The sequence below is a fragment of the Crocodylus porosus genome, unplaced genomic scaffold, assembly GCF_001723895.1.
Source record: "Crocodylus porosus isolate Cpor-Errol unplaced genomic scaffold, CroPor_comp1, whole genome shotgun sequence".
Classification (NCBI taxonomy): domain Eukaryota; kingdom Metazoa; phylum Chordata; order Crocodylia; family Crocodylidae; genus Crocodylus; species Crocodylus porosus.
In genome coordinates, this window is record NW_017728927.1 from 92,298 (window position 1) to 118,623 (window position 26,326).

The 26,326-nt window shown below is 40.6% G+C and overlaps 1 protein-coding gene across 3 annotated transcripts in view; it reads left to right on the forward strand.

Moving 5' to 3' along the window:
• Window positions 1-26,326, forward strand: part of BAIAP2L1 (BAI1 associated protein 2 like 1) — an 88,695-nt gene that overhangs the window by 18,563 nt on the left and 43,806 nt on the right. Inside the window, exons 1-2 of one of the 3 annotated variants that reach the window (XM_019541754.1) lie at window positions 9,131-9,265; window positions 17,668-17,743. In XM_019541754.1, coding sequence (XP_019397299.1) covers window positions 9,215-9,265; window positions 17,668-17,743 — 127 coding nt within the window. In that variant the 5' untranslated portion in view covers window positions 9,131-9,214. Of the gene's footprint in view, window positions 1-9,130; window positions 9,266-17,667; window positions 17,744-26,326 lie in introns of those variants that run through there. The other 2 variants (XM_019541755.1, XM_019541756.1) reach the window with 2 other exon arrangements.

Below are 26,326 nucleotides of genomic sequence, written 5' to 3' on the forward strand. Positions count from 1 at the left end.
AGTTACAGGAACATATCTCCATTCTTTCTGCATAGCACTTACTAGCCATTTTCAGAGCAAGACATAAAAATTGTTCTTAGCAAACCCCAAACTAAAATTCATCAGATTTTGTAACAATCTTCAAACAAGACAGATTTGCTGAGACTCATTAGGGTTTGAGATATTTTTCTCCAGTTGCAGGCAAGCCTGAACTATAGATGTGATTTTCATGTAAACCCAGGTGAAGTGCTGTGCTTGTCTTTTACATGCAGTGAAAGAGGAACATAGAAAGTGAAATCCTGCATCTATCAAGCCTGAAGAAAATGTCTGATGAAGCCATGAAAAGCAAAAAATTGCTGAACTTCATATAAATCCAACTGTTTTTGGAGCTCTTTACAACATTCAAAATTAATGCAGCTGGATCAATCCACTGGATCAGTTTTTTATATTTTTAATGTTGTTACCAAAAAATAAAAATTGATTGCTGTCATGCATTAGCAGTTTCTAAGTATTTTAACAGTTAAATGATAAGACAGATAAAGGATGCAATGGTATTTGTTATCATTAATAATATTAATGTAATTTTCACTGAACATTTTTCTAGTGATCCTCAATTAAAGTAAAGATGTATAAAAGAGCATATTTAATTAACTATAAGTTTTTCTATGGTCAAAAGTATTTATCATTACCAGCCTCAATCAAAGGATTTGTGAAATTTTTGCCAACTTTTACAAGTAGAAGATGATATAATAACTACCCTACTATTTGTTATTTGATTCCACTTTTAAAATAAGAGGTAAGAATAGCTGAGCTGGAATGCATGCTGAGTCTTTTGAAGATAGCCACTAGAGATTATCTTTTAATTTATATGTGTGCAGTGCTTAACACAAAACGGGTACTGATCCCTGACTGGGACTTCAGAGTACTATCATATTACAAATAATAATAATAATAATGTTAACATCCAAACAGCTGACAGTAATGTGAGCTGCAATGTGGGTAACTCACATTTATCTTCAGAGCTGCAAATATTCCTTGAAGCAAAAACAGTTTATCCTCTTGGAACAAAGCACACATATTGTTAGACAGCTAATGCCCCACTTGACAAATTACAAAACAAAGAATAAGGAGTACATATTTATCTAAATCTTATATTGCTGGCATGGTTTATATGGTAGCACTTAAAACCTCAGCAGACTAGAAGTCTAGTAGGTTAACTTCCTCACACAGATTTGAGCTTTCTACTCAGTGCTGGTTTGTAATAGAAAGTTAAATCTCCCAAGACACTTTAGAGTTAATAGCACAAACATCCTAACAAATTTACTTCCTCAAGGAGAAAAAAAAAAAGTGAAAGCTATGTGCAAACAACATAATAGTTGCTCCATTTACTTACTGCCAGTATCTATCTTGCTACTTTGTAAAGCACTTTGAGGAAACCTTGGATATGAAGGGGATTACGTAAACTCCTATTTGATTTTATTGTGTATATCTTGTTTGCCATCTAGCGGAGAGGAGAGATAAAATAAATCAAGAAAGATCTATGCTTCTGGTGATGCTGGTTTAAGAAGGTGGAATTGCCAACAGAACAGCATCTGCAGTAGTAGAGACAGCAGCCACAAGTCTCCCCTGCCACCATGTGTCAGGCCAGGGCAAGTGAAAAATTTGAAGAATGTTTTATGCAAGTCCATACAGTACTGGTATCTTGCAGGTAAATGCACTCTCATTTTCTTCCTGTCTGAAAAACATGAAGAAATCAGCAACTTGCCATTTTTCCTTTACTTAATCTTAATAATCCACCAGACGGGAGAACACTGAGGCATCACCAATAAAATGCCCAAAAGCTGAATGAAACAGACTAAAGAGTCTCTGGACCAAAAAAGAAAAATTACAATTTCTTAGCTACAAAGTCACAGAAGCACCACCCCATTTAAAAGACATGTGGGAAGAAATACTAAAAATATTCAAAACATACTGTTCAAAAGCTTAGAAAAAGAAAAAAAATAGTTTAAAAAAAAGTAGTCTAGATGAAAAAAATCAAAAACAATCAAATTGACAAGTGTCCCTTTAACTTCTAATTTGAAGAATTCTATACTGATAATAATTATTAGCTATCACTTCATATTATGAATTAACATGATTTGCACATTTTTTTTCTTAACTGAGCTAAATCTCTACTAATGACCATAGGGAATGAAATAGGCCGCAGCTGGCTCTGTCATACATATGCAATAGGTGCTTAGCAGCTATTTATGTAATTAGTAACAGTCAAATTTAGCTGTGTAAAAGACATGTTAAAGATTTAATGATGATCTGAAATTAATGGATCATTACAGAATGTGTAAATAGTTCTTCAGACGTATATTCATATATACAATTGGCATAGAGCGCTTTCTGAAAATAGGCATCAAACTTAACAAGTTTATAGGAACTCCATAAACATCTCCAGTAGAGTAGAATCAAATTATTTTTGAAGACATGGATACTAGCATTACCTCATTACGCTGCCAAAACTATGGCATGCTGAGACAGGCATAAGGAAGCTTTCACAGCTGCTCTTGCAACATCTGTGACAAAGTATCTCTACAGCCAGTCTGTTAAAATTTACCAAGTTCAGGGGGACTTCTCTAAATACATATACAGTAATACAAAAAGGCTCTGGCCATGTCAGGAAGTAAATGGTAGAGTTAATTACAGTTCATTCACTTGATCCAGATCCTACAACTGTATGTTAAAGATACTTTTGCACATGTAAAGGGCTAGAGGGCATGAAGAGAGGCAGGAGCAAAGGGTTAGGGGAAAGTTTCTCTCTCTATAAGGTAGTGTTTGAATTCTAATACCAAGGTATGCATCCAGCTTGGAAGAGTCCTGCTGTGGAGGCACAAGTCAGTTAGGAAAATAGAAAGCTGAGAAGACAATCAAGCCCCAAACCAAGTGAGAAACAATAACATCACTTAATATACTGTAATGAGCTTCCTTCCCCCATCAGCTGAGTTGCAGTGGTTTCAGTTTAAAAGATAGGCTGAAGGAAAAGGACTGAAACTGTATTCTTTTGCTTAGGGATAGTACTTACTGAATTTAGGGGAAGCAGGTGCTCCTTTCTTCAGGATCTAGGTACACTAAACTTTGTTAGACCAGTGGTGTTTCAGCTTTTGACCCACAGGCCTGATGGGAAGTGCAAGGCCAGTCCCCAGGCTGGACTGAGTCCCACATGCCAGGATCAGGCCCCACATACCCAGATAGGACCAGGTCCTGGGGCCTGGTGTTGCCTTTGCCTGGCCCCAGATGCCTGGATAGGATTGGACCCTGGAGCCCAGCACTTCCAGCATGTGCCACAATTGGACCCTGGGGCCTTGTGCTGCCACTGGATGCTGGGATTGGCTCCTGGAAGCCCACACTGCCCCCATCCAGCCCCACACACCAGGATCAAGCGCCTGATCTAGTGCACAAGGCCTGGGCTCCCCCCAGATCCCAAAATTTGACAGAAGGAGAGTGGTGCCACTACTGGCCCACTGTCAAATTTCTGGACCCATGGGGAGCCCCACAGGGCAGACGTGGCCTATGGGCCAGAGGCTGGGCACCATTGTGTTAGACTTTTAGAAAAAATGGTCTGGTCTTATTCCTTCTGAAACCCCAGTGTTACAACATGATTTACACCATGTTTATAAATATTGCATAAAGATTCCAAATAAGAAAATGATTTTTATAAAACAATCTCTGACTCTGGATTCTTTAATCCAGTTGATATCTGTGGCCTCATTTTCAGCAGGCCATAAAACTTATGACTCCAACTTAAATCAGTAGGAGCTGGGAGCTTTCGACATTTCTAAAAACCAGGCCAAAGGTATGTGAATGTGGGCACTCACAAACTGTTACTCAAAATCAGAAGACACTTTTGAAAAATATTCTTTAAATGAACAGGGGAATGGAACTGCCTGTTCTCATATTTATACATAGGGAACAGTCATAAAGGCAGTGGTTCTCAAGCTTTTCAGCCCCAACATATCGCTTGTTAGAATTAAGGCACCTCTCAAAAAATGCCAGCTCTTAGTTTTCATTTGTTTTTTGACTACAGAAAAATAATAAAGCAATTCTTCTGTTGCATGGAACTCAGAAAGACCACAACAGGTCAGAATGCTTTAAACACTGTGAGTTCCCATTTGAAATCTCTGAGTTTTCCTTATAAATCATTGGCACATCTAACCATGCTACTATTGCATAGCGAGCTACAGCACCTTTGAAAGGCTCTCCAGGCAACCTGGTAGAGAATTACTGGATTAAGGACTTGATTCTGCAAGTAGGGAACATTTTGCCCTAATCTAACAAAAAGCACTTCTGTCTATGCCTAACATTAAATCCCCCATGGCAACTCACAAAAAGTACCTTGCAAACAGTACTTATTCTTACTTAATTTGGTGCAAATCAAGATTAACTCCAATTCATAAAACCATAGAAAATTAGGGTTAAAAGAGACCTCAGGAGGTCATCTAGTCCAACCCCCTGCTCAAAGCAGGATCATCCCCCACTATAACATCCCCAGCAGGGCTTTGTCTACTCAGGTCTTAAAAACTTCTAAGGACAGACATTTCACAACCTCTCTGGGTAGCCTGTTCCAATGCTTTACTACCCTCCTAGTGACAAAGATTTTCCTAATATCTAACCTAAACTCCCCTTGCTGTAACTTGTCAAAGGGCATCACTGACGTAAAACTAGGGTAAAATCTAAAGGCCAACATTATTGCTATAACAAAGCTCTACTGTCAAGTTCAGCTGATGATTTCTGAAAAGACCCTGCTGTGTAAGTTTGGGATTTTCTGACATATAGCCTGTAAATATACAATTAAAGCAGGTTGTCAGATTTCAGGTAAGGGTTTTTATGTTGTTCCCTAAAATGCAAGGACAGTTAACATAGAACAATGCTTCAGTGTATTATAAAGGCTACAGGTATTTATAGTACCTCAAAAATAGAACAGAAGGATATTGTCAACTTTTCAAATTTCTATATACAACTAATGTTCATAAGACCTGAGATAATTGTCCTCACTGCTGTGCAAGAAAAGGAAAATAGCACGTAAGACCTGTTAACACCTAATATTAAAAATATATTTTTCCAATAGAAAGTAACATAAAACATGTTGGTTTTGTAAGTTGTTACTATACTCTCAACAAGATTCTAAGTACCTGGAATAAACATGGCTTAGTGTTTCTATTCCTAAGACTGTACAACTTTAATTGAGAGAACATTTCAACTATCCAAAATATTTATTACCATTTCTTCTTACTTTGTGCATTAATGGATTAACAGAAATATCATTATCCAATTTAAGAGTTCTCCCCTACCAGCTATTTTTTCCCATGTAGGTATTCCTTACCTTTAAAAAGGTTTTGATCCTTTTTGATCACTCTGTAAATGACATTGTTTATTTTGTTAAAGCAGTACCTTCATTCCTCTTATTTTTATGATTCTGAAAAATTTTAAAAAAGAAAGTAAGTTAGATTTTTATCTCCTTCTAAGATTATAAATTCAAGCAGAAAAAACCAAACAATTATATGAAGATTGCAGACACTACTGTGTTGTCCACAATGCAAGAACAGTGTAAAAGATCTTCAGTAATGTAGCAGGGACTCTGTAGACCACTTCCAAAAATGTAACAGGGACTTTGTAGAAATGAATATATTGAATAAACATCTAAAGTCTTGGGCCATGGTGCCCAAAGCTAGCACTTTGCTCTCTGTCGCATTCATTGACTTTTTTAATCACTGAACTACAATGCAATCTAGTGGTGAATGTAAGAACAGAAAAGCCAAAGGGAATGCTTTACTATTTGACTGCATTTCATCTGGATAGCAGTGCCTTCTTTATTAAACAGACTTATTGAGGTTGCACTTAGAATCATAATATTTTAAAAGCCCATGCCACATGTAAATGTAAAAACACATTTTCTTATTCTAATTTTGCCCACATAAATTATCCTTGCAGTTCCTATTGGCCATAGTATACTGTATTGAACATCCTAAACTGCTGTATAGTGCATCTGTCAGATGTGGATTGTTATCTTTTATGCTAAAAGTGGTTGCACTTCAGGCTTTAAAACCCCTTGCACTGTCAGAGTAGCGTAAATGGATATAAGCATAAATTAGTAGTGCTAAATGTAAATACCAGGGCTCTAACATACCGGTTAGCTAAAGGTTCACACTGGCCCCTCTATAGCTCCACAATCCACAGGGACAGCATGGCAAGATTATTCTACACTTCTTTAGGTGATGTAGCACATTTCCTGCAATGTACCTGCTGACCAGTATGAGGGAAGGAACCCATGGCCTCTTCTCCTCTACAGCTTTCTTTGGATGTCTTGCTCCCAAAGATTGGCTGCTTGTGATTTCTTGCCCTGGAGAGATGCTAAGTAGGGTGTCTTTTAATTGCTTAAGCTACCTTGATGATCAATAGAGTATCTGGGCAGAATTTGATTCTCCAATTGTAAAATAGTTTGGAATCTAAATGAAAGATATTAAGAGAAACAGAAACAAGCATCCTGATTCTTTATCCCTTATTTGCACAAATAGCCTTATTAAGTTCAATTGGACTAAGTACCACTCAGTATGGATAAAAACTGCCAGACTGGATCTCAAATTATTAATTACCAGGAGATTCCTATAGTAATCAATTTACTTTCCCATCATTCGTACAGTAAATAACGGCGTTTTTTTAATAGGGGAGGGTATGTCCCAAAAGCCTTCCTCCATTCCTGTCAACTTCAGTTGTGTTCAAGATAGTGCCATCACAGCTATTTTTTCCCCAAGCCGGAAGAGCATAGGTTTAAAAACACAAACACCTTCATACGCTTGAACACAATTCATTTTACAACTACTGAAACCTGATAAGAGCCTCCTCCCGGGTTAGAGTCCAACATTTGCATCTCTGTTCTAAGTCCAGTTATCATTACATGCCTTCTGAGATCTCTCACAACAAACTGAAAGAGAAAAAAGGCAGCTTAGAAGAGGGAAACCCAACACTTATGGAGGTAGAAATAAGAAACCTTTTAACAAGTTTACCTTAATTCAAATAAGCCCTTAGATTTGAAGACAAATGCTCTCTAAATAGGAAGACTTTTTTCTGAATCCCAATAGTGACTGAGGAGAGGCTTATAATGGGTCGGAGTGTGTAGCCTGAGTAAGCATTGGAGGCCTAAAGAAAGATTCTCAAGATCAAGACAGGTACTCTCAATTCACATTGCCCCTAATTCTGGGGTGGGCAAAATATGGCCCGGGAGCTGGATGCAGCCCACAGGACCCCTAAAAAATGTAGAAAATTAATATTAATCTGCCCTGGGCTGCCTGTCTTGCAGCCCTTGATGGCTTCCCAAAACTCAGTAAGCAGCCCTCTGCCCAAAATAATTGCCCGTCCCTTTTTGGAAGGAGTCCTGAATTTAAAGCAGGACTGTGAGTTTTCCCACTGTGGTAATGCACCAGTCAGAAGAAAGGAAAAGAAAGAAATGCAAACTGCTGAGAGACATTCAGTTAAAGAAGTGATGGGATCTGATCCACGATCCCAAAAACTGCACCACCAGCTATGCCACATGTGTACTACAGGATCTGTGATTTTGGGAATCAGATATCAGATTCCAGTTGCGCCCTACTTGCCACGATCCCAGGTTCCATCTGCAACAGCAAAGGTGCCTTATGATCAGCTGTCAACTGGTTCTGGGAACCCAAAAGACTAGTTTGAGCCCCTGGAGCCAGATGACAATCAGCTGAGACTGCACTGAGGTTCACTTCAGTGTGGTCCCAATCCTGCCAGGGCTCATCAGCTGGCGACAACTGCACTGGTGGCCATTTGGGCCCACATTCATTTTAAGGCACAATGAAACCAGCCACAAAATTATTACAGTGTAACATCTGCCAGGGTCCTCATGGCCAGCTCTTCCAGCGGCGTCCAGCGGCACAACTCCAGGATGACTATGCTCACAAACACCAGCCAGGGACCTGCCCCAGGGACTACATCAGCAGTTCCCAACCTGTCTTTCCACAGCCCACTAGTTGTTGGTAGGAGCTGGAAGGGACCTTAGATCATCAGGTCCAGCCCCCCAAGTAGGCATGATCCCTGGACAGCATGATTAGCTGTGGGGGCATCCCCCCCCCGACAGTGTGAGTGGCTGTGGGGAACCCCCCCCAAAGCACAATCAGCCACAGGGGGTTCCCCCCCAATCGGCTGCAGGGGGAGCCCCCCGATTGCTGCCCCCCCGGTGGCCATCATAGAGGACATTTCCAATTTTCTGCTACTCTGTCCTCTACTGATACGAAACCCAGTGCCTTTATGTCCTCTGTTTTTCTGTTCAGTGTCTTGATGTTAGGGTGGCCATCACAGACGGCAGTCCCGTTGTCCCCCGTCCTCTATGGATACGAAACCCAATGCCTTTATTTCTTGAAGAGAAAAATAGAGGACATAAAGGCGTCCGGTTTCGTATTGATAGAGAACAGAGGACAACCGAACTGTGCTTGGGGTGTTTATTTCTTGAAGACAAAAACAGAGGACATAAACAGCCCAAGTACAGTCTGGTTGTCCCCTGTCCTCTGTCAATACACAATCGGACGCCTTTATGTCTTCTGTTTTTCTCTTCATGAAATAAACACCCCAAGGATGGTCCTGTTGTCCTCTATCCGCTACAGACACAAAACCAGGCACCTTTATACCCTCTATTTTTCTCTTTAAAGGAAAAAGAGGCCATAAAGGCGTCTGGTTTCATATCCAGAGGACAATGGGACTGTCTTCTACAACGCCACCCGAGCATCAGGACACGCTGAGGAGAAAAACAGAGGCCGGGTTTCGTATTCACAGGGGGCAACGGGACCGCCCGAATACCAAGCTCCTGTCTGACCGCAGTGACCTGCCACCGCTAAGGCGGCCTGGTCCAAACCCTCGACCTGTCAAGAAGTTTTTCCTTCCTTGTGCAGACTCCGACTCCGACTCCGACTCCGACCTGCCAAGCCGGGGGTTACCAGAGCAAGGGCCAGGCTTACCCCGCACCCCCCTCCTCCCCCTGAGGCCCGGAGGCGGTGGGGAAGTGTCCGCCCGCGGCCCAGGGCTGAGAGGACGGCCCGCCCCCGCGAGCGCCGAGCGCAGGCCCCACCCCGGGGCGGTCCGTCCGTCCCTCCGTCTCTCGGTGGGTCCGGGCCGGCCGGTTTCACAAGTTTGACAGTTTGGGCGAGGGCAGCAGCGCGGGGCTGGTAGTGCCGCCGCCATGTCGCGGGCGCCCGAGGAGGTGAGCCGCCTCACCGAGAGCACCTACAAGGTGAGTTTGGCCCCGCGCGCCCGTGTAGACAACCCCTCACCCCGGCCGCGCTGGCGCAGCCGCTCCTCGTCGCGCCGCCCTGGGACTGTGGCTCGCACGAGCAGAGAAGGGCTGGCAGCTCCCCCACCCGGAGCAAGGGATTGTTAGTCGTCGTCCTGCACGGCGAGACGAAGAGGTGTTTTTTCACTGTTTTGAAAACTTTTACTGGATGTTTATTCATCGTTATTCCCATCCAACAAGAGGGCGGCGTGTATTGGGCAGACCGGTTCTTTGGGAGCTCTTTTGGGGATGTGATGTCTTTTATTAGTTAGGGGGGAAATCCTTAGGAAGCTTTCGGGCGCCTGAAGTATTTTTAATTTATGCCTTGTTACTCTTATGACTGGCAGGTCACCCGGGTGTTTCGGTGTGGTGTTGTCTTGGCTTAAAAAAACAAAACAAAACACTAATTTGGACAAAGGATGGACTCCTGGGAGGAGTATCAGGTTATTTGTGTGTAAATAGAGGCAGGACAAGGTAGATAAATTGCGGAAGACCGAGCCTCTGACACAGGGTCTTGTGTATATGACCTAACAGTTCCTATCACGGTCAAATCAGCAAACCCTTTAGTCAGACAAGAAGTCCTATTGCTAATAGGGTTACTGCCTTTGAGTCAGGGTTTGCAGGATGGACGGGCTGCCGAGTGTTTGTCCGGTGGCTGGTTGTAGCCATGTTGGTCTAAGGACAGAGGCAGGCAAGGATCCTCGGGGTAGGTGGGATATCTATTAGACCGACTAGTATCATCCCTCTAAATACAGTTTTTAAAACCGTCTCAGTTTTTAAAAACTACTGTTTTTTGTGTGCACGTGCATGTCGCGTTAACAAATATTCGTGTAAAGCAGGGACCACGATTGATGCCTCCAGCAAAAGCCAGACAATACAAGTTAATGTTGATCCTGTGATAAAATGTCTTGTACTTTGGTATCTTGAGAGGTTTAGTATGTTTGTGGCATCTTATCCTATTAGGTCTAAAAGGCCTGGGAACGAGTTCCTGCTGTGCCATCACCGTGATTAAGAGTTGAAACTTATCTAGACAGGGCGCCTAAGCACTGTTTGAATATACTGAGTATTGTGATTTGTTTGGGCTCATTTGTTTTAAGTCTGCGTGTGCCTGCAGTGCAGACTGCAGTATGCAGGTACCCAAGTTAGCTTTAAATAAGAGTGGTGGTACTGGGATTTTGGAGCTCCACACAGGTGAAGATACTTCTGAGTAAGACAGGGAATGTTAATTTGTGGGGCCCGTGGACTCCAGGGTAGAGAGCAACTGGTACCCGAGCAGTAGGTGCTCTCCAGTTGCTCTCTTTCACTATGCTGCTGTGATGGGTCACAAATGAGTACGGCAGTGAAATACTAGTCTCAATGACTTCACTGAAGTCAGCAGTTACAGTATTTGTATTCCCCAATCTGTAAGAAGAAATGCTGGTTCTGGAGAAGTCAATTTGGTGTAGCATAACAATGGGGTAAAACTGACATGGGACTTGAAAGCTTACTACTGGTCCTCAGTCTTAAAAGATATGCAACTTGAGGGCAACTTGGAAAATAGAAAGGGAGGAGCAATGTTTCCTTTACTCAGCTGCTTCCTTCTCCACCCTCCCTGCAGTTTAACATCAGTATCTATGTGCTGGATGTCCTTAACTATATATTTATACATATTGTATGAAGCTTTTAAATATACTTATGCAAAATAAACACCCCAAAACAGTTCCATTACCATTATTACTACAATACCATCCTAAAATAAAAAATGCTTAAACTCTTGAACTAAGTACAGATAGTCCAAAAGCCTGAGGCTGAATCAATCCAATCTTTATAGGTTAATCTAAGCTGCATTTATTGGACTGATAAACAAGTGAAAGGATATTCACTTTTGATTCCGGAAATTCAGCCACGTGTCTGCAGTAGCCCAAGCCAAAACCTGGAGGGTGTGGGGAGGCGCAAAGCATCCTGGGGTGCTGAGTTAACTTGAATCTGGAGGAGATCTGGGACAGAAGTTCAATAAACCAATCTAACCTATATCCATTAAGTCTGATACGCATCCATCCAAATTTATCTTAAACCAGTTTCAGCCCTTTTGAAAGCGATTTATGTGCACTGAACTTCTCTTGTGTTACAGATTTAAACTGGTTTATGTGTAATTTCTGTCCCTAGCCCTAGAATTAAGATTTAACCTTGCTCTCTTGTCCTTTAGGTATTACATGGGTTTTGAGTACATGATGCATTGGCATGTGCAGAATGCAACATAAGGGTGTGAAAGCTCATGACTCAAGGGAGATACAACCTTCCTCTTAGGGTAACTGTGAGCAATTCTGCAGCTAACTCACTGGTATGACATTACCCAACCCTTGGAATTCACCAGTGATGCTGCACCCATGGATCAGTAGGCTTTACAATGAGAGTAGGCAGCATTGTGTGATACCAGATAGACTGTCACTTGTTGGGACACCAAAACAGTTAATGTGACTCCATGCGAGCAATACTATAGGGGGAAAAATGGTAAAAATATTATCTGATCATGTGTATCACAAAATTTAAATTTAAATCAAAAGCCCCAGACAGCTGAATTATGCTCCTGTCATTCCAGTTCTGCATTGTAGTGGCTTCACAAATTATTCACACTTTGCTCTTGTAGTTTGAAGTTTCCAGAAATCTTGATAAGAATGATAATCCTATGACAGGGGTCAGCAACATTTTTTGGGCAGAGGGCTGAAAACACCCACAACCTTGACTTGTAAGATGTTGGCGTGCCAGGGGCAGATGGCAGGCGAGCTGCAAGAGGCCTGATCTTTCTTGTGGCAGCACAGCCGCAGCCCCTTCCCTGCTGTCTGCCCAGAGGCACATGCGCTAAGTACAGTGCCTTCATGTGCCACACTCTGGCCTATGTCCTGGGGGTTGCCTAACCCTGGCCTGTGAGGTGTCACTATTACGTATCCTAGATTCAGAACTAAATGCTGTCCTAAAATCTATTGCAGCCATCCTGACTATTACACGGACTACTAGGTTTTGCTTGGTAAACAGCCATACACTGGAGTTATTTTTGGTTGATCCTAATGTTGCAATATAAAAATGTATACTTAAATATGCTTAATTAAAATAATAAAAATAACTGTTTTTATATTTCCTATTTAAAAATGCCCTAGGATTAGGTTAATTGCCAGTCATGTTCACTTTTAAAACAAAGTAAAATTGCCCTCAGCTTCAGAAGCATGTTACAGTAAAATAATTGTTTTACATTACTGAAATATATACGTTGAGCTCTCATAGCTTGAGCCAAATTTTACCTTACTATAAAACAATGCATGGTTTTTTTCTCCCTCATTGGCATTGTGTCTACTTAAAACATCACTTGAATCTAGAATTTTCTCATGGATCGCAGGATCATAATCTGAAAATGTTTACTGTTGAAATACACTGACGAATGAAACGTTTCTCCTTTAAACAGTAAAAGGTCGGCTGTCAGATAATTAGTCACAAGAGCTAATCTGATTTGAATAAACACTAGTAGGTTTCTGGTTTTCCACTTTGTTAAACCTGTTTTACACCAATGTAACTCTCCTAATACTTGTGCATTTGCATCAGCATAAAATGGGTTTTTAGGGCTTGATCTTTTATCCACTGAAGCCAATAGTTGAATCTCCAAAGCTAAAGAAACAATAGTATGATCATGCAAAAACTAGCACAGAAAAATATTTTTTTTTATATAGGGCTCTCCCTACTTAAACAATTTCAACTAAAGAAATGTCAGGAAGATTTTTTAAACATAACAATGCTGAATACCATACAATTTTATTAAGTGCAATTTTTGTCCTTCTGAATACAAACCAATAGTGCGATCAAAAACTGTACTAAGGTATGATTCAGTTTTGCCCACATAAATATCTGTAAGCAAAGTAATATGAATAGTATTAATTCGAAAAGGTAGAAGTTTAACACAGAAAAACACACATGCAGTGTATTTAGATGTGGATCAGTAATATATAAATTATTTTTGAATGGAGTGTTTGCAGGATGTAGAGCAGCAGGGTTTCTGTGTGTTGTTTAGCTGTGTCCATACCTGCTGAGCTATTGTTCTGAGGAGGTGTGTCTTGGGAATTAAAAAAAAGCAGAGAATTTACAAGAAAGAACTCCAACAATGGCCCTAATTTGTGTACAAGGTTAAAATTGCTTATACTGTAATAGGAGCAGGAACTGCAGAGCGTACACACAGCGAGAACAAGTGGGAGTACAAGGTTCATTGCTTTTTAATTCCAGTTTCTCACTTCCAGCCTAATTTGCTCCCAATGATCATACTTAAAAGTTGAAGATACTAAACATTTCACATTTCAATAGACTCTTATGTGACAGTTTAATTGCTCCATGAATGACCAAATTGTTTCTCTTAAACTCTGTCAGGCAGGTTGCTTTGGCTTTCTAAAGTATTTTACATAAAAAGATCATTCTTGTCTGTTCCCATTTTCCATTCAACCAAACAATCAGAAAGCTATATGATCTGATGTACTGTTCTTTTCTAGTTGCGTATTTTATTTATGAGAGGCAGTGTGATACCAGAGTATAGGACGCTGGGCAGACAGGGAAGCTATATTATGCTCTGGGCTCTAGCACTGATGTGCTGTGTGATTACGGGCAAGTCGTTTCATTTGTCTGTGCCTTTGTTTCCTTTCCAACTCTGTTTGCCATGCCTATTTAGATTAAACTCTTCAAAGCATGGGTTGTTTCTTATTATATGTTTTGAACTGTGTTTTTTAAGAAGATGGAGCCTTGGTCTCATTCAAAGCCAATAGCGGTTCTCTTGGTTTTTAAGAGAGATTTTTTTCTGAGATTACTTTGTTTGTGCTTGTTCTAATTAAAATCAAAACAGTCTGTTAAAATTAAAACAAAGTCATAACTAACTTTTAAATAAAACTCTAATGAAACGTTACAACTGACTTTTGTCACATTCATTTTCACATTTCTTTAGATTAACAATATGGGACATTTATAAATTAATGAGTTGCCATTATGGTATAGTCTACAAAAATTAAAGCTTGTATCTTTTTTCCTCTAGCAGGGATGTAGCCTAAGCCAGATTCAGCCTGCAAAGGTCCAGTCCAGCATGGGGGATTCAGTGGCACAGAACTGTGCCATATCACTCGTCCCTCTGCTGCATCTGTGCTTCCCTCACTGCAGAAAGGCCAGGTATCTGCAACTATGATGAGTGCAGGCAGTTAAGTTCCCAAGTCTGGTAAAAACCTGAGGAAAACAGATAACCTACTGTACCTTGAAGGTCAGCTATTTGTTGAACCAGAAAAGCAAATTCCCAAGAACTGGGCTTTCCAAGGGGGATATTTGGACCTTCACATCTAAAAACTGTGCATAGTACCTCTGCTAACAATCATCTTCTGTGGCACTGCATGGGGTGGGAGACTTCCAGAGTCTTCTATGTCTTATGGAGACAATATCTATGAATTGCTTGTGTTACAGCACTGCCGCATAAATTCTCTTATTCACTTTCTCAGCAGCCTTACTGGGCAGATATGATGTAGTAAAACTCTTCTTGATAACTTTCTGTATATTAGTGGACCCACTATACTCCCAGTCTTGTTGATCTACCAACATCTGTAGGTAAATCAATAAAATCTGAAGTCTGCTGATGGAAGAGGCCAAAAGCCATCTTTTTTTTTTCTCCTATTCATCCAGAAGGAGACAAACAGTGAAGCTAGTTCAGTCTTTCAATTTGAAAGCCAAGTTGAAAGGTGTCAAGGCACTCCTAAAGTAATGGCACTGTAGTTGTCAGATCTCACATTTTTCAATATTATTACCTGGAAATTGAAGGTTAGATGCCTAGAAAAAGTTTGAAATTTAACAATATTAAATGTAGATCTCTTGATTATGTATTACTTGCTCAAGGGAAGAAGTTTCATGGTCCCGTTAAAAAGAAGGCAATGCCAAGTCAATATTTTCATCTTATATTAATTAGTAATAAGAGATTTGGACCTAGTCTGTGGGGCAAAGATAAGAGTATATTCTATCATTACATGGGTGCACACATGCACGTATGTGTGTCTGTTAAATAAAATTATTTCACATTACTGGAAAGGGGAAAGGCAAGACAATATCTATATGTCTTGTTGCTTCTAATCTACATTAATGTGGTGGCTTGCTGATAGATAGAGCTTAAACTTGCAGCCGGATAAAGTTGAAAGCATTTATCAAGCAACTGATCAAATGTTTTTACTTTTCTTGGTGTATGTATATATAAAATATGTATAATTTCGTCTGTTTGGTACCAGTATTACTGGTAAAATATTTCAGGTATTTGTGTGTATTTGTGTCTTACCAATAGAAGGTACCTGTTTTGAACACCTTGAACTATTGAACAATATATAAAATCTAGTGCGTTGGGCCATAAAGATAGCGAATGAACGAGGGAGTTTGCATACTTACAGATATCTAACGAACCTGTTTTTTTTCTTTTTTTTCTTTTTGTTAGTACTTTACAATGCAGTGTTGAGGGCTGCAATTTACGGTGTAGTTTCTAGAGCATATTAGAAGGTCTTGTCTTTGTTGTTGTTCTGAGTCCTTCAGAATCTTTAAGCCCTTTATAAAATAGCTTGCCTATGAACAGATTTTTATGCTCCTTGTATTTGTAGTAAGATGTATAGAAATACGATTGTCATAACATAGGTCATTTTTAAGTAGAAGAGAACTGGACTTACTCTGGTAGCAAGCATATAGAAATTGAAGTCAAAATACTTCATTAATAAAATACTCTGCTCACAGCTGCTGTTCAACCTAACTCAGAGAACTTCTAGAAAAAATGAAGCTTTACAGTAAGATGCACGAACTTTTCTAATTGTTCAATTTTAAAATGACACAATTTCTTCAGTGATGCAGTTTCAGTAAATTTCATTGTTCTTTGGCAATGACATTTGAGATTTAACACTGCAGTAGCACAGTAAGGACTGCACTGTATGTAAAACTATGTTAAATTTATAATTCTAAGCATTGCAAAAACGTTTACCGGTGGCTCACTGTTTTATTTTTTACATGAAGGAGAAGAAATAGGAGGTGTACTGTTGTAGCTAGTCTTTAAAATGACCCCTCTCAGGATAACATAAATAGATCCTATGCTACTTGCTCAGGCATAACTCTCAATTTGCATCAGTGGAAGTTTACCATGAAATCTCTTTTTCCTTTTTAAATATAAGTGATGTCAGTATGAATTACAGCAAAACCATAACGATATAAATTCCTAGGCCTATCACTGAAGCAACTATCCACTAAAGCCAACTTTTTAAAGTGATTAAATGCCTCAATTTTGATATCCAATTCTGAGTCCCATTAATCAACCTTATTTTCAGGGAACTGCCATTGCACTTTCTAAAATTCAGCCCTCTAACATGTCTCAACTTAGAAACTGAAAACCTATACCATAATTTGTCTTGGGTTCACTTCTACGTGAGGTGGAGATTTTTGTTTTTGTGGGTTTTTTAATGGTGTTGCTATTTTCTTGCATTATATAGCTACTTTTCACCATCCTTGCCATTTCATCTGTTTACAGACTTTACTGGTTGTAAAGGCAGTTGTGTTGAGTTGTTGGATTTCAAATGTTGTTTGCTGTAGCTAAAATAAGTGTATTAGCAACCAAGAGTAGCGGGTACGGCTTTCCCCCTCTCTTTCCTTGAATGAGGTTGGTAGCTTTCATTTTCTTTTTTTATTTTCTTGTTTGAGCAATTATTTGCTATCAAACACACTGAATTTTCAAGTTAAAGCATTGCCTGAACTACTCTCTCTAAATGCCAGGCAGTGATGCACAAAAATGACCTTTTACCAAGCCCATTACTTTATTGTTCTTAACTGGAAAGTGTTAAATCCTCCTAAGCAGCTGCCAGTCCAAAAACTGAAACTTTTCAGTTTTTAACCTTTTTTTTGGAAGGAGAATCCAAATTCTGAACAAGAGCCTGCATTCTCTCACCTTGATATGAAATATGCAGGTAGCACTGGAGAAAAGAGATCTCTTCATTCTTAACTCTCCCTACTCCCTCCATATCCACATCTGTGACTCCTGGTCTTAAATATATACGATGATTATTTCTGAGGCTGAAGACGACCTTGAGATGCATCAGATTTTCAGCAGATAGTACTCCACTGAAATAGGATGTGTTCTACCCACACAGGGCAGAGGATAATTTTCCTTCCACCTCTTCTCCCCTTCATCCCACCCCACCTCTCCCCTAAACACACACATTAATCCCATGCTCACCTTCAGAGAAATCCATTACAGCATTCAAACATCCACAAGGCAGCTTTTAAAGATCAGTATCATGCATCTGAAATATCAGTATTGCTGACTTTACTTTTTTTTATAACATGACTTTTCTTTTCATTAGAATGTTATGGAACAGTTCAATCCGGGGCTAAGGAACTTAATAAACCTGGGGAAAAATTATGAAAAAGCTGTCAGTGGTAAGTCTTCCTTATGTTATATTCATACATGTATTTGGAAATGAAAGTTTTATATAATGCATATCTCATTTCGAGGTACTAGAGGCTATATACTAGCCTATACTTGCTTGTACAATTTTGGTCAAAGCACAAGCTGCATGAGTGAGACTTGTCTTTTTTTAAACTACATTTTTAATTTGAGAGCATCTTTTATTTTTAAGCCTGGCTAAAATCAGAATTAGCAAATAAAAATGTTGGGTCCAGGAAGTTTAATGCCTGATGGAGACAAAAGAAGTTTCCTTGTATATTACAGGATGTCTGTTGCACTGCGTCCCTTCTACAAACTGCACCACTGGACACAAGCAACAGCAATGTTCAGGTTTTCTTTGAAAAGATTTTCATGCCAGCTTGAAAGAGCCCTGTTCTGTGCATTGTTTGTTGCTCACTCATGTTTGAAAAGTCAGCCTTGAACCTCTTCTGCCAAATTTTCTATATCTGTGTTCATAAAATATCACTCTGTAACCATGGTATACTGTGTACATGTTCTGTACAGCAAGCAATGGGGAAGTAGGCACGTATTAAGTTCCAGAAAATGGGCTCTTAAGAGCAAACTGTATCCTGTATGTACACTTGATTTTATATGAATAAATATTTAATTGCAGCTGATGATGAGGAACTGGCATCTTTATGGAAGCTTAGAAGAGAAGACTGATATGCTTTTACATAAACATGAAGTGGTTTAAATGAGGCTGTCACAAACAGCAAATAACCTGCTGCTCAGCAGGTGAATGTATGCCAGATCTTATCACCAGTCAGAATTGACTGACAAGGAATATGAAACCCTTTAAATCTGACACACAGGAGCTGTCATATACTTTCTAGGTACTTTGGGGCTAACAAAGCAAATCTCTTGCTTTTCACCTTTCTAACAAAGTTTCCCGTGAAAAACAATCCACCTGTTCAAGCACAGAAAAATCTTAAATTAAAAAGAAAGCTTTTTTTTTTTTTTATTGTATGTACTGAGAGAACTTACCATAAGGGAAAATTCTGCTCCCATCTGCCCCAAATCACTTGATTGTATTTGGACAGTGTAGACAATCAGGGCCCTGGTACATGTTACACTGAAAATGTGATTAGGGTGATTAATCGCACTGATAAATGTCTTGGCTTCTGTTTGGAGCTGATGTCCTGTTTGGAGTAGATGTCATTCTGCCAGGCATTAAAGGCTCTCCTTTTTCTGTCAATGAAAGCTTGTATTTCCATATCATTCTCATCAAATCAGTTGTCCTGATGTTTATTTGTGCAGAAGCATAGATATTCTTCACATTCCTCATGGATGCCTTTTTGAGGCTGTCCTTTTGATCAGTGATGCCAAGATCATCAGGAAGGTCAGAGTTGCTCACTGAGGCACTGCTGAAGATGACTGCTTTTAGCAGGGTCTTTCAAGTATTCTATATTGAACCTCATCCTTGGCCACTACTTTTGTCATTTTGGGGCTATATGAACGGGCAGAGTGTAACAAATGATGCTTTGGTGGAATAAGAAGTTTATGATGATGAAATCACATCTCAAATGCTTGCTCAGGAGAAGAGTTCTATTTTAACTGACTTTCCCCACCCCTTCCTGTTCCTTTCCATTGTACAAATTGCTGGTCCACTGTAGCATTGAAATCGCCAAGCAGAATGATCCCATCTTAGTTGGGGATGGTCCTACTTTGAGCAGGGTTGGACTAGATGTGACCTCCTGAAGTCCCTTCCAACCCTAACTTTCTGTAATTCTGTGATCTTCTTTTGGGACAGATTACAGGACTTGGTTGAATAGAATAAAATTTTTGGGTTTTGTCATCTGCATCAAGGGTCAGGGTGTACACACTAATGACTGCTGCATGTTGTCTGTTCATCAGTTGAAGGCAACGAGTCATGAGATACTCATTGATGCCAACCAGACATTCTGACATCTGTGTAACAGTCTTGGTCTGTGGATATGTCTGTCTTTTTGCTTTTCTTCCCCCACCCCCGCCTCGCCTCTCTATGGCTAGAAAACCAGCAAGCAGAACAGGCACAGAGCTGACACGATAGCTCCTGGACTCGCCTCTCTCCCCGCCCCCCATCCAAAAAAAGTATGGCCACTGCCAGCCTCTGTAAGCTGGTCCCCTTCCTGCACATCTGGTCTCATCAAGTACAAAAATCAAATTATTCCAGATCTCTGGCCATAAGTGGTATCCTTCATACTAGTTGGTTGCTGTTAGGACCGTCCATGAGAGTGCAGACCTTCCCAGTTGTAAACTTAATTGTTTGATTTGGATAGTAGATAGAACGATCCCACTGGATGCAACTTTCCAGTCAGCTGACATGAGACAGACTGTTTAGGGCACCTTTTCTAGCCCCCTTCCAATATGGGGTGAGTAGATTGGACTCTAAATAGGCCTGTTCAGTCATGATTGCATCTGCCAAGTTGCACCTGTCTCAGTTCCAAACACAACATGACTATCATACAGTCACCACTTGTGTAGGTCCATGACTAGGTGCTTCCAGTAATCACTAGAACCTGCCCTTGTGGTCACGTGCCCATCACCACAGGATTTGCCACTGAAGGAAGATGTCTGCGTGTGTCATTTTCTAACGTGGGGATGCCACTGTACATCAGCAGTCACATGATACTTTGCTGGAAGAAACCTTAATCTGATGGAAACTCAGACAGCTTGAAGTTTCTGTTACACTGTAGCCTTCATCCACCTTTGCACCCATTGTGAAGTACTCTTTCTTCATCTGCCTGGTCCACCATTGAGGACATTTTTTGTTTGTTTTTTAATCACTATTAGTCTGTCACCGTGAGTCATTTTACCAGGGGTGCGACACTCCAAGAAGCTTTGCTCTGAAGGTCATTGGTAGCACGTCACCTGCACCATGTCCAAGTTGCAATCTTGGGAGGCTTTATCACCAGTTTAGGCATTTATACACATACCTATTTGTCCCACAATACACTAGGGATCCAATAGGTCAGAGTAAATTCAGTTAATCAAGTCTGCTCTCTATGCAAGTGAAATGCACTCCACTGCTCCACATGCAGTTGCACAAGTGGCAAAATGTGCATCAGCGCACAGAAAATGGCAGTGGTGCATTTTTAAACTAAAACATCTTTGATGTGTTTTAGTTCAGAAGCACACTGCCACCATTTTCTCAGCACTCATGTGCATTTTGACACTTATACAACTGCATGTGCCACAGTACTAGGCACTTTTAAAAGCACCCAGCACTGTGGAACAAGCATGTGTACAAATGCCTTTTATTGCTACATTGATCCCAAGACCCAGAGGAAAATTCAAGAGTGAAAGAACAAGTGGTGGAAGGACAAAGCAAAAGAGATTCAAAAGTCTGCTGACAGCCCTTATATGTACAGATTCTTTAGCACAGCCAAAGTTATCTATGGGCCAAGCATATGAGGAGCCATACCTTTAATGTGTTGTCTTTCGAAAATTTTCTGTAGCAACTGAAAACTAGAAGAATAAATCCCGGTGTCCTGGCTCAAGCAAACACCACCAGCATTGAAGCCATGTTTGTACAACACCAGTTCCATTGGTCGGAACATGTCATAAGGATGCCTCACAACCAGCTCCCAAAACAGGTCTTATACTCCCAACTCATGGATGGTCACTGCTCTAGAAGTGGGCAAATGAAGAGATTCTAGGACACCTTGAAGGCCGTTCTGAAAAAAATGCAATATTAACATCAATACTTGTGAGACTCGAGCACTAAATCATCCCTAGTGTTGCCATGATGTATGACAAAGCACTGATCAGTTTGAGCAAATGTACCTCACTATGGAAGTGGATAGACAGGAGAACCCAAGGGAAAAGGCTGTGCCCCAATATCACGAAGATCTTTTCTTGTAACTATTTGCCATGTCAACAGTCTAACGTGCATCTCAGATAGGCTCTCTTTGTTATCTATGGACTCGCCAGTGACTTCCCTATTTACTGGAAGACTGTCATCCTCATGTTGGGGGACTGCCAATGATGTTAATAGCACCATAAATAGGAAACTGGCCACAAGTTGTTATCAAGCCAACTTAAGGTGTGATAATATAGCAAACAGGCTAAAAGATATTCCACATATAATGTGGAACATCTTTGTGGCTTGTTTCTATTTCACCTTTAAATTGAAACTGTGCCATTTTAGGGCTGACCGATGACAGATCCCCACACTTAGTTGAGTTTAGGGATCCAACATAAGGCAACCCCAGAGTCCTGGACACAGCCATCCCCTATGTGATCAGTGGGATTGGGCCAGGGGCAGCATCAGGTCCTGGACTCAGTGACTGTCTGATCTTTGAAGGCAGATGATGGAGGGAGAGGGAGGTCATGAGCCTGACATCAGGGAATGTCTTCCCAATCTCAGACTCACTGTGGCCTAGACCTTTAAAAAATGGGCATACAGCTGGGAGCCCCAGCTGGACAACTGCTTTTTTTAAATTTCCAGGGTGCCTGTGGAAGTGGAACCTGTGGGGCTGGAAGCTCCCTGCTCCCCAGCTGCAGGTGCCACTTCCAGGGAGTTCCCATCATCCCAGCTATCCATGCCCACACAGAGAGCTTTTGAATAGTGCTACTGATGCAGCTTCCAGGCCAGGGACTTTAAACCCTCTACCCGGCAGTTCTGGCTTGGCTGCCTGACACAGGAAATCAAAGGTTACTGGGTGCTTTAAAGTCCCCAGTGGAGGAAGTATTTTGGGTCCCTCCCTCAACCCTGCCTGGAGCCTCTGACTTCCCCCATCTGCAGCAGCCTAGCCAGGACTGTGGGGCACAGGGTTTTGATAATTAAATCAGCTGTGATTACGGCTTTCCTCACCAGGCTGACAGTCTCAAACCAGACTTGAGGATCTCCCAGGCAGGGTCAACAATCAGTTGATTGTCAGCCTGGCATGAGACCATGCTGAAGCCAGTCTGAGTCCCCAGTGGGTCTCAGGAGCCAGCTGTCAAGCAGTAGATTGTTGGCTGGGCTGGGCTGGATCTTCAGGCACTCCTCTTTCAACTTGCTGGTGCAGGGGGAGCCTGGCATTATGATCAGTGTATCAATATACAGTAGTTTCATTTCTTCACGAAGTTTGAGCACCAAAAATCTATGGAGCATGGCACAGAAAAGAGTAAGACATGTATAATGCAACAGGGAACTGAACTCAAGAAGTTCCTCCTCTACCTGAGGAAGTCAGAAGCCTGTACCTCAGACTGCTTTTGTGATGTATTTCCTCAGTGATAAACTGTGGGGTAGCAAATGATCTTTCCTTTACCAAGAGAACTACCACCTATAACAGGCTGGTTCCCTTCCTTTTTGTTTTCTCTCCCCACTCCCTACCCAGTACGTCCAACAGTAGCATCATGAAGTTCCAAGGAGAAGGCCTGCTTAGATTGTACTTTGGGGTAAAAGTTATCCTAGGAATTATCACGGAAAGGTAAGACTAGAAGGGATCTCACAAGGTCATCTAGTTCAGTCCCCTACTGAAGGCAGGATCGTCCCTGACTAAACCAGCCCTGCCATGTATCCAGCCTGCTCTTGAAAATGTCCAGAAACTGAGATTCCAAAACTTCTCTAGATAGCCTGTTCCAATGCTTGACCACCCTCATGGACCGACAGCTCCTCCTAATCTCCAACCTAAGTTCCCTGTTACAGCTTTAAGTCCATTGTCCTACGTCCTGTCCCTTATAGCCACACAGAAAAGCCCACCTCCATTCTCTCTATAACTACTCTTCAGATATTTGAAGACCTGTTATCAAGTGTCCTGTTCCCCCCCGCCCCAGACCCAGGTCTTCTCTTCCTCACATTAAATAACCCTAGTTCTTTAGAGGCAAATTCCTTCAAAGCATATTAATCACCACAATTTGCAAGAATAGCTTATTGATTTCTGCCATTACTCCACACTCTCATGAAATACAGGTGCATTTCAGATGCCTTGCAGATGGGGCAAAGCCAGATTTGCATGGTATAAAATGGCTTATGCACATGCATTGCACTTGCTTGCTGTTGGCCCCTCACTAGTTTGGATGCTGATGCTTCCATTTACATTCCAGCAAAACTGCATTAGATTTAAACAGTGGGGGCCAGATACAAAGGAAGAAATCATTAACAGGGAATAATTGAAACCACCACTACTTCGAAATACTAAGAGTTTAATGTCTCCTGAAATGCCAGAAACCAAGCTACCTTTGTACTCGGCCAGGATGTAATAAATGTGAACAAACATGTAAAGTTGCCTTGATTTCAAAGCAGTTAAAATCTGGTCACGTGTCTTCTCTGGGAATTCCTGTTCTTGTGCACCATCCTTGTGTCTTACCGTATGACTAGCCTGCTGCTGTTCAGAGCTTTAAACGTGTTGCTTTATTCCATAAAGCGTGCAGGAGGTAGTTTGTTCTGCTCCTGTAATTCAGTGACCAGAAAAGGCTGAGCAAAATTGATTGACAAAACTTCAGAAAAATCAATAACATCAATAACAGCCGTTTAGCTGAATTAAAACTCTTTGAATGAAATTCTTTCTTCATAGGTATTAAGAGGAGGAAGACATTTTACAACTTTCAGGTTACAGAAACAGTGCGTCTTGTTATGGGAATCTACACTTCTGGCAACAAATTGTGTAGGAGAAGTTAAATACGAAAAGAGGATTACCATTTTTAAGCTCTAATTTGAAGGATAAACTATCATAAAAAGCAAAGAAATAAAGCCATTTTGTTACCTATTTTGGGACAGTACTGTAACAGATGTTCAAATAGGCTGCCACTTCACATGCACATGCTCAATCTCCTCCAGGAAATAATGGATTTGCAGTGTGTTCTATTTTTAAAAAGACCTAATTGGCAACTAAGAGTTATGTGAAATTAATAGGAGGGGGGGTGGGGGGTTGTCCAGTTTCTGGTGATTCTGTATTTCAAACAAGGTTTAACATGTTCTTATGTACAAGAGAAGACCTAGATGAGTGGTTCTCAACCGTTCTAGATCCAACACACCCCTCATTAGACTCGATGCACTCCTTGGAAAATGCCAGCTCTTAGTTTTCATTTGTCTTTTGACCTAAGGAAAAATAATACAGCCTTCTTTTCTGTTGCAAAGAACTCAGAAAGATCAGAATGTTTTTACCACTATGGATTCCTATTTGAAACCTCTAGGTTTATCTTGTAAAACATGTTGGCAAACCTAACAATGCTGCAGCACCCTTGAAAGACTCTCAAGGCATCCCAGGAAGCTGTGGCACCCTGGTTAAGACTCATTGATCTGGATAGATAAAAGTAGGCTTTTTTGTGAGGAGACTGATTACTGAATGAGAAAATTTATGATCGACAAACAGATATATACAGACAGTACTCAATGCAAATCTTCTTTGGATCTGCCAAAGAAAGTAGAAACTTTATCTTAAACTACAGACTTTACAATGTTTATATTCAAGCAGCTTACTCATAGCCTCGGGAGCGTTAGTTGCACCCGTTGAAAATGAAAATAAGAATGCCAAATCTGATTATCTAGTATAAGTCTCCTTAACTTGAAAATCACCTTTCAGGAATTTAATTTTTCAAGACCCACGATTTGAGAGATCCAGAATTCTTTACCAGTCAAAGTAGAAAAATCAGTTGTTACAAGGTTCTGGAATTATATTTGGTAGCCTAATGATTATTCTGGCTGCAGAAAACACTCAGATTGTCATCTTCTAAATCTTATTTAAAAGTCATATACGACATGGAAATACATGAGATATTACTTTCCGGGGGTACCATCTGTCATCTGTATAAGTATTAAAAAGGATAACATGTAAGGTTTAGCAGAATGTATGTACAATTGACAAATGTAGTTAGCACAATTGGAAGTTATGGGTGTCATGCTATTGCTTTTTAATAGCCCCAAAATTTATGTGATTTCAGAAAATTATATATGCAAAATGAAGACTTTTCCATGAGGATCCTACTTGGAGAATTAGTTGAAGAGAGTGCTGAGAGAACAAATTACAAAAGCTTACCTGTGTTTCATTATCTGTATGTCAAAATGTACAGCCTTATTCCTGTAGTATCTCTCTATGGGGAAAAAAATGAAATATATAGGACAGATGGGTTTAGTTCATCCAAATCTGAGAAAGTATGTCATTAGCGGGTTGCTTCAGATGTACTGACTAGCCATGGAATGGTAAATATTTTTCCACTGGTTGCAGTATTCGTAGGACTATTTTTAGATATCTCTCTTAGTACTGGTTTTGTTTGTTTGTTTTTAATAACATTTTAGAGAACCTCTTGCTTTTTACAGTCACCTCTTTGGTGTTGCTGTTTTTGTTTTGTTATAGCTGCCTAATTGCCTGTGAATTGTTCTGTTATAACTTCCTGTTTAAGGTAATAGCATTTTACTCTAAGGGCTGTACCACCACTCCCAAATACCAACCCTGAGTAGCCAGGGTCCATAAAAGGAGCTCTGTGAGAGTCTAAGAGGAGGAGAAAATTCTTCTCCCTTGTCCCAGAGGGTAGTGGAAGCACGAGTAGCAGGGCCATAGTCACCATCACATTCTGACATCCTGCCTCCATCTGCATTATCTCTGGGACTGTTCGTAACCAGGGGCGTGAAGCAGGATTTGTTCCATTAA